General features: G+C 34.8%; 1 protein-coding gene across 6 annotated transcripts in view; it reads left to right on the top strand.

Annotated features, from left to right (window-relative positions):
• The window catches only part of PTPN3 (protein tyrosine phosphatase non-receptor type 3), a 163,757-nt gene that overhangs the window by 100,024 nt on the left and 49,239 nt on the right, over positions 1–14,494 (top strand). For all 6 annotated transcript variants that reach the window (XM_064659957.1, XM_064659941.1, XM_064659942.1 and 3 more), the window contains 3 exons: positions 3,104–3,192; positions 8,222–8,285; positions 13,116–13,288. In XM_064659957.1, coding sequence (XP_064516027.1) covers positions 3,104–3,192; positions 8,222–8,285; positions 13,116–13,288 — 326 coding nt within the window. The remainder of the gene's footprint in view (positions 1–3,103; positions 3,193–8,221; positions 8,286–13,115; positions 13,289–14,494) is intronic.

A 14,494-nucleotide genomic window follows, 5' to 3' on the forward strand; every position in this document is an offset into this window, starting at 1 on the left:
TTAGGTATCAGGAGCAGTTAGACAGTCAGTGGAAGAATGATTCACTGGGGTCCATTAAACATACAAAAAGCTTCTGATCCAAGAAATCCTCTAGCTATAAGGCACCACAAGCTGAGAAGAGGCATTATTTATTAGTAGTAATTGGTTGTCTCTGGAATTTGGTACTTACAAAACATCAGTTACAAGTCATTATTTGGACTGAATGCCATGAGGTAAACCTCTCAGCCAACATGTTATTGTTGATTATGTTCCTCAAGGCCTATAAGAAGTTTGCATTGAAGGTTAGATTTCTCCCCCAATATGCTGCTGCTTCACAGAGGCTACCATGTTATACCCCTGCTTTGGCACAGATGTTTGCAGTGCCTCCTGATATCCTCCCCCTACTTGTACTGCTCCTTAAATCAGCCTTCCAGTTTTCTCACATCCTAGTGCTTTGAACAGATCTGGCAGGGCTAATTAAACTATGGCTTTGTGAAAGGGTTTATATCTGTGGATTCCGATGATTGAGGTCTTTACTACTAAGCTAGTCTTAGTCCTCTTAGATTGTGTATGGCAGAAGAACCAGGTAACACCCAGCTCTTATACAATGGCCAGAAGAAGCTGGTGCTCCTGTACTGCTGCTTGAGAGTGGAATACTTTTGGATAATGTTTCTTGAAGAGCAGATGAATATATAATTTCCTCATTTCTTTTCATGATACAAAGTTAAATATTTTCCGGAAGCTGAGTGTGAGCTTTGTTTTTAGCAACTTGCTAAACATGGAACTTTAATGTGAGCTCAGTGTTTGTCAGCAAACACTTCTGCTTTTTTCTGATGATAAATCTGAACTACTAAAATTGTAGTATTTAAAAATGAAATAGTTTTATGAAACTCAGGAGAGTGAATTCAATATCTTAAAACTGTATTGACATTTCTTGAATTCCTAATCTCCTTTTGACTCTGGACCATCTCATTGGCTCAATAATTAGTCTGCTGTTGTCATCTTTCATTTTTACTCAGAGACTCAAAGATAGGAAATTTGTTGAATCAGTGTTATTTCCATATCTACCAAAATCAAGATGGTAATGGTAAATTAAATCAAATCTGAATCAGTACTTAATGAGCTACATGCTCATGATAATTTTGGCATGATAATTTTTTATCTTTACAACTTTTTTTTATTATTATTTCTTTCATGTTACCTGTTTCTTTTTACAAACAGATGCATGTTATTTCTTTGCTGTGCAATTTAACAGCATAGATATTTTGAAGGGAAATAACTGCACATCAACATCATATTTCTTTTGGAGACCCTCTCTTTATGCTAGTCCAAGATCTAGGTTACAATAACAAATAACAAATAGCATGGGAGATTAGTGGTTTGTATTGGTGCAGAGAGAGGGGTAGGGAATGAACTTTGTTCTGACAAAGCTCTTGGAGAAAATAGAGTAGTTTAGCCTAATTAATCCCTATCAAATGTTTAGCTAATCCTTTATTTATGCTAAATCATTTCAAATTTTAGCTTTCTCCTAAAGCTGTTTTTCAAGGCAAAGACAGCTTAGTTACATGCAGTTCATCTCCTGAAATACCTCAGTTTTCTCCCCATACTTTAAAATAAAGGGGTGTCAGTTCTGAATTCCTGTATTATGCTGGCATAAACTGGCACTTTGGGAGCTTCTTCCAAGGAAGATTCAACGAACTCCTCTAGCAGAAGTTCTTGGCTAAGTGAGGCAGTAGAGTGCTGAGGGTTCTGGGTTACTTTGAGTGTATTTGGCCTGCTACCTATTTACTGATTTTCTTTTTCTATTCTCTCAGAGACAGGTCTGGTATTCCTCTCATCTTGCTAGAATTCAGTGTGCCAGTATTCAGTGTTAATGCACTGTGTATTAAACAGGTTGTGCTCATTCTCTGTGAACCACTGTGGTATTTCACTAAAGGTTTATAAATCACTTTGCAAATTTGGTTAAGCTTCACTTATTCATATGCCTGAATCACTTCTATTCAACTGTTTTTGAGGGATTTATTGTAGACTTTCTACAGTATTGTCAGAACACATGCTACCTGTTCTATTCTTCTGTACCTTACTAACATAGAGAAATTGGGATTGGACATGGAGGAAAACTATATATTAATTGAGGACAGAGTACCATCTAGAGGAGCAGCTATGCAACTGAAAGCTTTCAGAGAATCCATTACCATTGGCAATCCTTTACAAAACAGTGTGAAACTGCTTTTGAGTCAAAGCTGATATTTTAAACAGTGGGTTCTACTCTTACATGTGGATTTATATAGGTGTTGAGCTCTGTTTAGAAATTTGTGTAATAACATATTAGTATGTATCGATCATAAGAAATAGGAAGCCAATACTTCTAACTTCTGTAACATCAATGAGGGTTTATACTGAAACTGACCATCCAGAGTACTCCTCCCTCTCTTTTTTCTTATTTTTTTTAAACTCAAATGTCTGCTTATATGGAAGAATGTGTTTTCTCTTGAGTATCTCAATACCTGGAAAACATTATAAATTTATGATTTTTTTTTTCCCACTTGAGCATTAAGGAAATGCACCATTTTTGTTTAGTTAATAATGGATTTAGTTGAGTGTATCAAAGATTTATGTATACATGTATATCTCTCCAACATACTCTCATAATATGCAAAATTGTGGTCATCTCTCCTGTCAGTCTTTATTGCTAAGACTTTTTTTTGGAAAAAGTAAGGAATTATTTCCCCTCTCTTTTTAAACTGCTTATAATCAGGAATTTTGTATTCAGTTCCCAAAATTCTGTGACATTTATCTAACTGATCTTGGGAAGTACTTCAACTTCTTTCTTATGCTGAAATTAATAAGGCTAGACTTGCGAATTTAGTTTGATACTGACCTAAAGAATATCCAGTGTAGTAGGATGAACTTAACAACTTGTTTTACTGAATGAAATTTAGAATACCTATTAGATAACATCAAAGGAAAGAGAGGCATGAAAATCAAAGCTCAAATATGTTGTTGAATTTTTTCCTCAAGAATAGCAATTTAAATCTAGAAAGCTTGAAAATTAAATTTATAAGTAGATAAATGGGAATGACACAAACTGCATCTATATTCTTGCAATGTCTTTCTCTTGCAGGATCTCCATAATCTAGATCTTATGATTGGGATTGCATCTGGTGGAATTGCTGTATACAGAAAACTCATCTGTACAAGCTTCTATGCCTGGTAAATTGCTTTACTAGTAAAGAAATATGTCTAATTTTTTCCAACTTTTTTCCATTTGCTTTCACATTTATTCCAAAGAAACCTACAGTAGGTAAATTTGTTCTTTATGGAGTATCATTGTATTTCGTTGTGTTGAGATAAAAATGAAACCTTTTGCCTAGGCTTTTAATTCCATAAGGCTTCTGAACTTCTTGCACTGTGTGAAGTCTTGATAAAGTTAATTCACATACAAGTATGTGTACATGGTTAGGAGGACCCTGTGATCTTAGAGACTTTTTGCTGTTATGTCCAATAATATGTCTTTAAAAAAACTCAGAAAAAAACCAGGAAACAAAACCAATAAGTACTACTATTAAAGCTCAGCAGCTAACTGTCTGAACATTTTATCCTGACATTCAGAAAGAAGATATTTTCTTCTTCGAAAGGAAACATAAAATGATTTATTTGGTGTTTGAGATTACTGGAACTAGGATAATATGATTTAGGCAAATTTTTAAATGTCAGCAAACAAGGCTATATAACATTAACAAGGTTTGGAATCAGCAGGGGAGAGACATAATTCTTTAATACTGAAAACATTAGAATGCATGATACTGTCATAGAAAATAATCTCTACATAAAACAATGTGCACTAGAAATCTAAAGTGAATGACATGAGAAATTATTTAAGCTATAGTTTTTGATAGTACTTTTGGGCTTTATTAGTTATATCATGCTAAAAATGATAACATAAATTAGAAAATTATATGGAGGCTGGGCATCATAAGGTTTTTGGATTGGATCAGAATGGATTTTTCTCAGTCTTTCTTTTTTAAAGTAAGGATGAATTTGTTTTTTATACTTGATAAACTATAGCTTTGTCTTGTTATGCATAATTTCTTCATATATTTTGTAACCATTTTTCTGGAGAACTGTTTCAGTAAGATGATATACTGTTCTTAATTATGACAGAAAAATGCACCCTAATGCATTCTACTTGTTTTTTGCCCCTTAGAGACAGTCCTTAGAAGCATTCTTTAAATACTTGAGTCATTCCATCCTTTCATTTATGAACCCAACTAAACAGCTATTTCCTATAGAAAAGCAATAAAATCAGCTTCAATTTAAATTTTAGTGGAAAATATACTGCAGAGTCTCTGGATTTTTCTTTTTTAATTTGCTGTCAGTTGCATTTCAGCTCCCTTGGTTGTACTGCAGTCATCCTAGATAAATGTATGTCAGTAATAATGCTCTCACACAGCAGCACAGTGAAAACTTATGGTTTTCCATTGCTAATGCACATTAAAGCACAAAAGACTTTTATTTTTTATCTTTGTACCCTGAGCGTTGCTCTTTCATACCTCAATCTCTCGCCTTCTTTAAACAGCTGCAGGTTTTAAAAACTGTCTTTAAAAACATTTTCTGTCTTCTGCAAGTCTTGTTCTGCTAACTTAGTGACCTAAGTAAGGTATGAATGGATAATAGTTATTTCTGAAAACCATAGCAATGGCATTTTAAAATCTTTGACTATATGATTATTTTAGGGAAGGGAAAGAGAGTTTATAGCACACAAGACAGGAGGAATCCACAACTTCCTGTGCTACTTTTACTCCTGGAAAGCACAGAGGAATAAAATACAGATGCTAAAACATCTTTCACGAAGGCCTATTCTCATTTACAGGAAGAAGTTGAGGGGAAAAAAAAAACCCATAGGTTTTTCAGTTCAGATAACTTCCACTCTAAAATAAAAGGTTTAGGCAGTAATATTTTCAGCTGACAGCTATTGCAATTGTTCCCAAGCTGTCCTACACACTTTCCCTCTCCCTCTCTGTCTCAGAATATCTTCTCAACTTGAAAACAAGAGCTCCCTATATAGGGGCTAACTTTTTGATATTTTATTTCTGGCATCTTGCATGGGTTAGTCATAATTCTTCATGAAAGAATGGGGTCCATTCCCTGCTCCCCTCCAAAACAAGCAAACACCGAAAGTCACTGCCACAGAGTAGCTTGGGGTGCATTTGTAGTATGCACTCTCACTTTCATTTTAGACTTCAAAGCAGAATATATTTCTATAATGCCCTTTCACCTGATTGAAGTGGTACTTATTTAGGCTTTTTATGTAACACTATTTGTACTAAATAGTTTTTCCTACGTCACTATTAATATGATAGAACTCAAGGTGGCAGCAAACACCATCAAGACGCTCTTTCCAAAATTTTAAGTAAAGTACTCTACAGCATTAATGGATGACAACAATACAACTATGCCATATGGTAGTAGTCAAAGGGGACCAAAAGTTTTCAGGAACAGAAGCAGTGAGAATTTTGCTTTGGCAAAAGGAGGATTTTCAATCAAAGCAACCTACGTGAGAAGCTGACTGATCACTCAGAGGCAATGCCAGCTAAGATAGGTTTAAAAAATAACTCCAGATATAACACAGTATTTTATGTGCTCTGGAAAGTTATTCCTGAGGGTGCTTAACTGTTCTCTGGTAATTTCCAAATTGATTTTGCAGGTAAAGTATTATCTTAATGGCAAAGACATACAAACACTCTCTACATCAGCAGCAATTAAGGTTATGTATTAAATACTATTCTGTGTATGCAGTTTCATTGCTTTGAAAGCTTCAGAGAAACTGCTAGAGGAATGCATACTACAGTGCTAGTCAAAATTTGAAAAACATCTCAACTACCTGGAATAACAAATTTGACAGAACCTTTCCTACTGAATCTGTCAATGGCAAAGTGTGAACTTACAGGTAAAGAAACATTTTTTTCTTCAGGTCACAAGTACCAACTGCTAGTACTAAGTACTAGGACAGGACTGGCAGTTTAATCAGAAATTAGCAATTATGTGGCCCACTGAGTGACAAATCTATTTTGATCCTATGAATGACAGGAAGATAGGACCCAAAAGATGTATCATTTTTAATATGTTACAACTATGAAGTGCTTTATAAGTAGACCATGAAATTTAATGATTTGTGAATGTTGCTTAGTCACTGGACAGACTATTGGTGAGAGAGAAGGACAGCTGAGCCACCAGTTAGAATAACAGTAACTGCCTTCTATTCAGATAATTTTTGATTATGGCATCTTCAAGCACTTGTTAAATCTAAATCCTTTGATCCCTTAATCTCTTGGATCTTTTTATCGTCTTTCTTGGATCCTTTGGATTTTGCTGGATATGAACATTCACTCAATTTGTAGGCACAACATTGCAAATGATTTTTATTTAATGCTAAATAAAACTGTCAGATTAACAAGTGTTCTTTGTCCCTGAACTAAATAGGTTTAGTTGTACTTTAAGAAGAATGAAGGGAATTGAGAGGGGTGCTCTACTTAGAGGAGTGTAAAAATAAAGAGAATTAAAGCCCTGATTTGGTTTGAAGTGATTATGTGATCATGCAGTGAATCAAGGTTTAAAAAAAAAAAAAGCAGGGAATAGAGCAGAGAGATTAAGAGAGTTTTAGTATTTTGGGATGCTGACTCCCTTTTTGTTCTTGGGTGGAGGAGTTTTTGCTTAGTCTGCAAGGTTACTTTTTTGTGTCCTGCATTTCTGCTGGCTCGATGTTAGGATAAGAGCAGATCATGGAAGCAACTGTGCAAGCTGAGAATGACTGCAAAAATTTGTTTGTTGAAGTTTAATCTAAGTCAAGAAATGTGGTAAGAACGAACCAGAAGCACAAAACTTGAGTGCTACTAGTTCAAGCAGAGTAGCACTAGAATCAAGGAAGGATTTATATATATAACGGGTTGCAACTTTTCATTGATTTGTACTCTGGTTTACCTGGTTGTGAAAGAATAGTGTTAATAAAATTCTTGTTTCTCTGTGGTTCTGTAATTGATGGAGAAAAGCATTTTCTGAAATTGGTACATACTCAATTTTCTACCTCTTGTGCAGGAGCGGGGATTGTTCATTGCATTACCTTTCTTGTTAGTAACTGGCAAATATATTGTCCTGTATTCAGGAACGATGTTGCTCTATAACTCAAGTGCATCTCCCATGGGCAGTGGGGAATGAATTTTATGCCATGTATCCCACTTGCTGAGAGTCATGCAAGAACTGAGATGACTTTCAAAATAGTTCATACCTGATGATATCTAATGTCCTGTGAAACAGTCTCATCAACAGGACTTTCAGCAGCAAACTTCCAAAACCCTTTTATGATTTTTTTCCTTACAAGTATGACTTGATCAAAACTTAAAAAGGTTTCCTTTAGGCATCCATATGATTCCAGCTGACCACAAGAGAATTCTTTTTTCTGAAAAATGTAGCTTTTCAGTTACTGAAGTAGAACTACAGCAGAGAAAAATTAGGTATTTTAGACAAATCTTGTTTTGCTGTAGGAAGGTGCGTAGGTAGGTAGAATTTTGTTTAATTTAGCAAAACTGATAAGCTTATAATTAAAATGAAAATTGCTTGAGCACCAATTGCAATTGTAATCTTTACCTTATAAAATATATGTTCATACTGTGTATATGTAGACAAGAGGTGTTCAGTTCTAAAATTACCACATAATTTACATAGCAATGTTAATGAAGTGAAAAATATATTAACACTCTTTCTTACAGTTTTCATTCTTCTACAATTATGATTTTATCTACAAGATGTGTTTCGTTATTAACACAAGTACACAATATTTTTCACATTATGAAGTCAGTTCTGTGAAGCCTCTGGGAAGTTTCCATTGTTGTATGACCAACCTTGTCATGTCTTTAGGGTCTTAAATTTTGTTCCTTTAGTCACAGTTGTCATATGACTCTAAAGTTATACAAAACTTGACACATTTAACATTTGTGCAGCTTAGTAAAAGGATGTCATCAAGCTTTTGCTGCAAGAATAGATTTGGTGGGAGAGAACTGCTGTGAACTATTTAAAGAGTAAATGAGGATATCTATTTGCCACTCAGCACAGGAGATGGCTGCATAATATTCATTGAATATTTAACAGCTATAATCTTTTGGGCTCACTGTATGCAGTATTATTTTTCATTGTTTTATCCCTCTAAATATTATTCAATATTTTATGGTCTGTTTCTTTCTTTTAGGGTGAACATATTAAAAATTTCCTTTAAAAGGAAAAAGTTTTTTATACAACAACGGCAGAAACATGTAAGTAATTGTTTAATTTTGTTTTGATCAGGTGATCATACTCAATATTTTTGCCTTACATATAAGCAATAAACTGCTGATCAAAAGCTTCTTTTGTGGTAACTTGCCTTTGAAATTCTGGTTTGTTAACTTGGTCTTGCTATTCTGGTCCTCTTATGCTCTCTGTTTCCCATTTTTTGTTTCCTTTTCAACACTGAATCCTTCCACTTTTGGTCTATTACACTGTATCTTTCCTATGAAGGTTTCTTCTCCCTTGGAGACTTGGGATAAATGCAGGTCTCCATCTTTTCTCCAATATTTATTAAACTAGCATATTTCCCTTTTCTTGCCAGCATCTGCTGCTTTTTCTTTTGTCGCTCTCCCTGCCCTGTCGAGTGAATGCAGTGAATCTACTAAACAACTGCTGTGTGTAACATGGAGGGCTTCAGAAGTTGGCAAAGTATCTGAAGATATTTGATAAAGCCAATGTAATTTTTCTGCTCTTAAGGGTTGGCTTCATAATGCTGTGTGCTCTTTGCAGAGCAGCTGAAATATTATTTAATGGGGGGGGGGAAATCTTGATTACTGATTATTGTGCTGACACAATACAAAAATAAATTATCTTTTTACAAAGACCATAGAATATTTAATATGACAATAAAAACCAAAAAAACCCTGCAGAAACTAGGGACCAGCAGATGTATAAGTATTTTAATTCAGTTCAAGACAGAACTCAGACATAGTAAAACTATTAACTTATAGCTAAACTTCATGAAGGCTCTTTCTGGCTCTTTCTTAAACTGATAGGAGCTGTGTTACAAGAAGACCTCATGACCCACATATACTAGAGAGTCTGCTAAACACAGGTTTCTATGGAGGCTTTTTTTACCCAAAAGAAAAATGTTTTTATATTATTTCTTTCCTGTATGTCCTTCTTTTTCCCAGTTTGGTGGGTTCTTTGAAATTTGAGTAGTGTGCAAGCATGTACATGTTGTTACTGCTCAGGATTCACATGTAAACGAAGTTAGTATCTAGAGAGGGTGTTACTGCACTAATGCTTGCACAGACACATAGCATGTATAGAGTGCATCCCAACCAACTCTAAGGGGATCTTCAGGTTTTTTGTTATCTGTAAGTTTCTAAATACATGGTTTATATGCAAACATGTCACAGTCTGTTCATATGTATTTCACTGCATGAAGAAAGGAGGGGTTCACAAGTTAGTGGTTTGTGAGTGCAATAATATTACACTTACAAGTATTACCTTCCTCTGGGTTTGAGGGTTAAAAATTCACTGATAAATCTAAATATCTTCATATACACAAATATGGAAGGCTTATGGGCAGCAATTTCCAAATGTGCCTGTGAGAATAAATGTAGTAACAGAACTCTTTGAGAGTGATTAGTAAAATGGAGGTTGGAACTACATGATCTTCAAGGTCCCTTCCAACCCAAACCATTCTTTGATTCTTACAGTGTTTTTGAAATATGGAAAAATGAAATGTCCATAGACAACAGTCTCTGTACTTAATATAAAATCTGTATTCATTACATAAAGAAAGACTTGACTGCTGTCAAAAAATGAATTTTTCTTTCTGGAGACTTGTGTCACCTTTGAAGAGAGCAGCAATTTTAATTTGTTCAATTAAACATTTGATAAGTGATAGTTCAAGGCTCTTGATTCTTTTAACTTATCTCCCCTTAAGTGATCCTAATTCTTTGGTTTTTATCTATGTAGATTACAGTAATGCACACAGTATTATGCTTAAAAAGCTACAGAAAAAGAAGGCTAGCTGCATGACCTTTTTATTCTTTCTCAGTACCTACTAGAAAGCAGACCAGGTGTACTGCTAAATCTATGGATATATCCATCTTTGTCAGCCCCCTTTGCTTGGAAGTTAGGGCAGTAAGTCTGCAGTACTCCAGTGGTATTGCTTGAAAAAACTTAGTGATGCAGTGCATTGGGAGTGAAGTCCTGGGGGTTTTTACCAGAACAGTGGGTCACTTGAGGGGCTTGTGAGGGCAGATGACTGATTTGATGTGAGTCTTTGGATTGATTAGCTCCTTGCTTGGAAATACAGGAGGAAATAATAAATGAGGTCGAAAGTAAGGAAGATGAAAGAATGTGGGGAAAACAGAGCAGATAGTGTATATTCATAGACAAGGTTTGACTAAAGATGATCATAGTGCTATAGCACTTCTTTTATGTTTTCTATGTCATATGTAGATTCTTTACAAAAATCTACATGAAGTTCTCAAAGGCAATGAGTTTGCAGTCCTCTGGGATCTGCCATGTTCCACTGATTTATTCTCCTTACTTCTTTTACTTCATTTTTCTTTTCTTATGTGCCTTTTCTGAAAACCCAACTTACCTTATCTCACTCTTTTCCTGCTACTCACATTCTCTTTTACTCTCCTACTGCTTCAGTCCATTGATAGCTACTTGATTAGGAATATGCAGTATTCAGTTTCTACTGAAGAGGTAGGTAAGGACTGGGGAGCAAGACTGCTGAATCAATGAGTGTCTGTTGCTATAAAGTCTTGCACCCTTCACTAAGTCTACATCAGATTTAAGGTAGGAATAGGAACTGTGCTGTTTACAAACAACATTTTGAACCTTTCAGAAACAAAATTTGTTTTCAGTGTGCTTATCTAATGCTTGAAGACAACTTCATTTTCTGCATATTAAAATATATCTTTATTTTCTATGTTGTAGATATTTTCAGGTATGTAATAAGCATACAACTGATGCAAAGTTCTTCCAAATGCTGAACTAGCAAGACACTCACTTTAGCTATACAGGATTGTTCTCTTTACCTTAATGGCCACAAATTTCTCTAATCCTCATTTCTTGGTAATTATTAAAATGCCATTTTTGGAACTTGAGAGGTACGATGGGTATTAGATCCTTGGATTCCACTAGAACTCTCTTCACCTTTAAAATAGATTCAATAGCATGACTTGCAATGGTGGCCCTTAGTGAGGCAGATTGTTATGTTAATATAAAAATTGAATAAGTTTTTCTGCAACTTCTGAAAATATTTTTCCTACTTTAAGTTCATATTAAAACTCTTAGCTTGCTTAGAGCCTGCTAAGAAGTTTCAGTGATAACAGTTGGGAAAAACACACTTGTTTTAAATTTACATAAATTTAAAAACAATATTAGGTGTACTTAATTCTTTATCTTTACATTATGGCTTTTCAGGATGATTGAGATGTTTGGGTAAAATAATTTTTGTGGCAATTGAAAAGCTAGTGCTTCAGGCCAACAAAAATATCTATACACTTCAATTTTTTTGTCTACTGGAGTAGTAAACCCTTCAAGTGGTATTCAACCAACAGGAAGTATGTCAGAAATGGCATTTGTTTTGTCATTAAGTCTTTCACTGATGTATGCTTTTTATATTTCAAGAAATTCTGGGTTAAAGTGGGCAAGCATAATTATATCTTATTTTATATAAGCTACTCAGAAGCAACTGTGGAGAACTGAAAAAGATGAATTGGTTGCAGTATACAAGAGACAAATAAAAAAACTCTACATCTGAAAAAGAAAATATTTTATAAATGTTTTAATAGTTATAGGGAAAGCAATCCTAAAAGATTGCAATCAGTTAAATGTTTTTCAATGCTTCTGTAAAATCAAGAGGCAAATCTTTTTTTCTTTCTCTTGAGATTCTCATTTTTTTTTGTAAAATAGCAACTGAAGTGTAGTAGGTTCTCTGAACTAGACATGAAGTGATTTGCAGAATGTGGGATTGATCTCTGATACATGGCATTTGTAAAATGTTGCCTAGAAATAAAAAGAACACAAGAAAAATAGATTGAGTATTCCAGCCAAAATAGTCTGTAGTTACTTCCCAACAGGATTGTTGCTGTGAACAAGCAAAAGGTTGCCTGCCTAATTATGTGTTGAGATGCCAAAATCAGTTATAACTCAGAGCAGCTGGAAAAGATGAGTGATGAAAACTTGCTTTTTTTTTCACTGAAGTGCTGAGCTGTGATAGTAACTGACTCGGGTCTCATGTTATCTTTATTTCTTCTCTTTGCTTTGCTCTCATTCCACTTTCTTTGTATCAATAATTAGATTAACTAACCAAAGCTATATCTTGTGCAAAACTCTTGGGCATAACTGTGGGTGGCACAATTGTGTTACACCTGTGTTTCACTGGCACTTTGGCACTGAAGTTACTTGTAAGAGTTTGCACCAAGACACGCAAGTTTTGTATTCTACTCCCTTCTGATCCTCCTCATTGTGGCCTGATGTTATCATCCAGGAAGCAGGATTGGATTTTAGTAACAGTAGCAGCAGCTCCAGTCTCATCACAGCTACTTTCTTTCCCCCAAGGTGGATCACTGTTAACATCTTCAGTTTCTTCCAAAAGACTATCAAGAATATGCTTTTTGCATACTATGGCACTTGAAAGAACATTATTGAACTAAAGCCTTCTGTAAAGAATTTAAATTCAAAGAATGAAGGCTTTTCCTTTTTACATTGTACCTTTAATGGAATGTTTTAAAAAATTTTGTTAGTCTTAGGAGGTCAAGATCTGACTGGAAACCTGAAAATCTATTTAGTTGTTTAACATGACACTCATATATATAAGGTCTTTACCACTTTAGGCTTACTTATTTCATTAACTTTTAAATTGAACATTTTGCAGTTCAGAATGTTTCGTGGTCACAGGGTTATTTTGGCCATATCCAGCTCAAAATCTACTATATGCTGATTTTTTTTCCCCTTGATGTATTTTTCCTGTTTAAGCTTAAAATAATTTTATTGTTGTTTTATGAGCGTGTTTACTGTTTCATCTGCTTGTATATATTGAAACATGGTATTTCCTCCTGTTACAGAATGAATCCAGAGAGCATATTGTTGCTTTCAACATGTTAAATTACAGAGCATGCAAAAATCTTTGGAAATCTTGTGTAGAGCATCACACATTTTTTCAGGCAAAGAAGTCACTACCTCATGAAAAAAAGATATTATCGAATTATTGGACCCTGGGTTCTAGAAATCCAACAAAGTAAGTATTGTGTGAAAGCATGTTTTGCTCCATTAATGGGAGTGGGAGGATTTGTCAGTGGTAGCTCAAGTTGGAGTGGCAGAGCTCAGTTCTGCCAATAGCTCTGTCCCAGTCTGTATATGAACCATTTGAAAAGTTATATGGCTGTGGTTTCAGTTTCTGCAACATGGTATCATTACAGTAGAACTTGTCCTATAATTTCCTAAAAAGGTGTTTGAATATATGTTTTACTGGTATTTTTTCAACTTTGCTGGTTCAGCTTGTGGTATAAAAACACGAGAAAGTAAAAATGTCATGTAGATAATGATCCAGTAAGAGAATTTGCTGAACACATTTGTTTTGAAATGTTTAGCCCTTAGTGTCATGTACACATTCTATTTAATATGTTAGGGCAATTTTTGCAGTGCATCATACCAACCACTTATTACTGACATAAAGATGAAAAGCTTTGTCCCATTCAGGTATCCAAGATACCCCTTTTGAGACACTTGTAATCCTTCATTTGTCTTGTTAGGTTCTTCTAGTCATGGAGTTGATAGTTTCATGATGTTACCTAAGGTCTAGTGATGAAGTTGGTATTATTCCTTCCCATGTGCAGTAACTGGGCCCTGTCTTCATTAAAGTTAAGCTGCCAGTTTATTGCCTAGTCATTTGACATTGTAGTGTCTTTCTCCATTTCTTTGCAATTGACCTTTATTTTTGGCATCCTGTGTGATTTTTAAAGTGGGAGGTTTTATGGAAGTAGTTCTGCTCTTTTATCTTAGAGGCTTTTAGACTTCTTTTGATAAGTATCAGTTCCAGTGACTTATTTCATTATGTTGATTTGTTCTGTTGATTCACTTATCAGCAATTCAGCTACAAATGTGTCGTGTGCTGTGTCTTCATTGTCTCATTGATACCTGGTCCCCACCTCCCAAAAACATTCTGTAATGAAAAATAAAGTCTTATGTCGTTATCTTCTCTGAATGTTAGATTCTGGAGTGTTCTTTGATCCTTTGATCATCTGTATTCTCTGTAGACTCTCTAGGAACCTGCTTGTTCTGATGATTTTGGAAAAGTATTCATTTTATTGTTTTCTTTTCGGTTTTGTGTGGTGCGTGTCCGTGTGGGGTTTTGTGTAGTGTGTTCCCTTAACAGTTTAACTTTACATTTAATTTGTCAGGCTGATTCTCGCTTTTCTATTTGGATAAGCTTCAATTTTTGAAT

Source organism: Pseudopipra pipra, chromosome 1, assembly GCF_036250125.1.
Source record: "Pseudopipra pipra isolate bDixPip1 chromosome 1, bDixPip1.hap1, whole genome shotgun sequence".
NCBI classification, from domain to species: domain Eukaryota; kingdom Metazoa; phylum Chordata; class Aves; order Passeriformes; family Pipridae; genus Pseudopipra; species Pseudopipra pipra.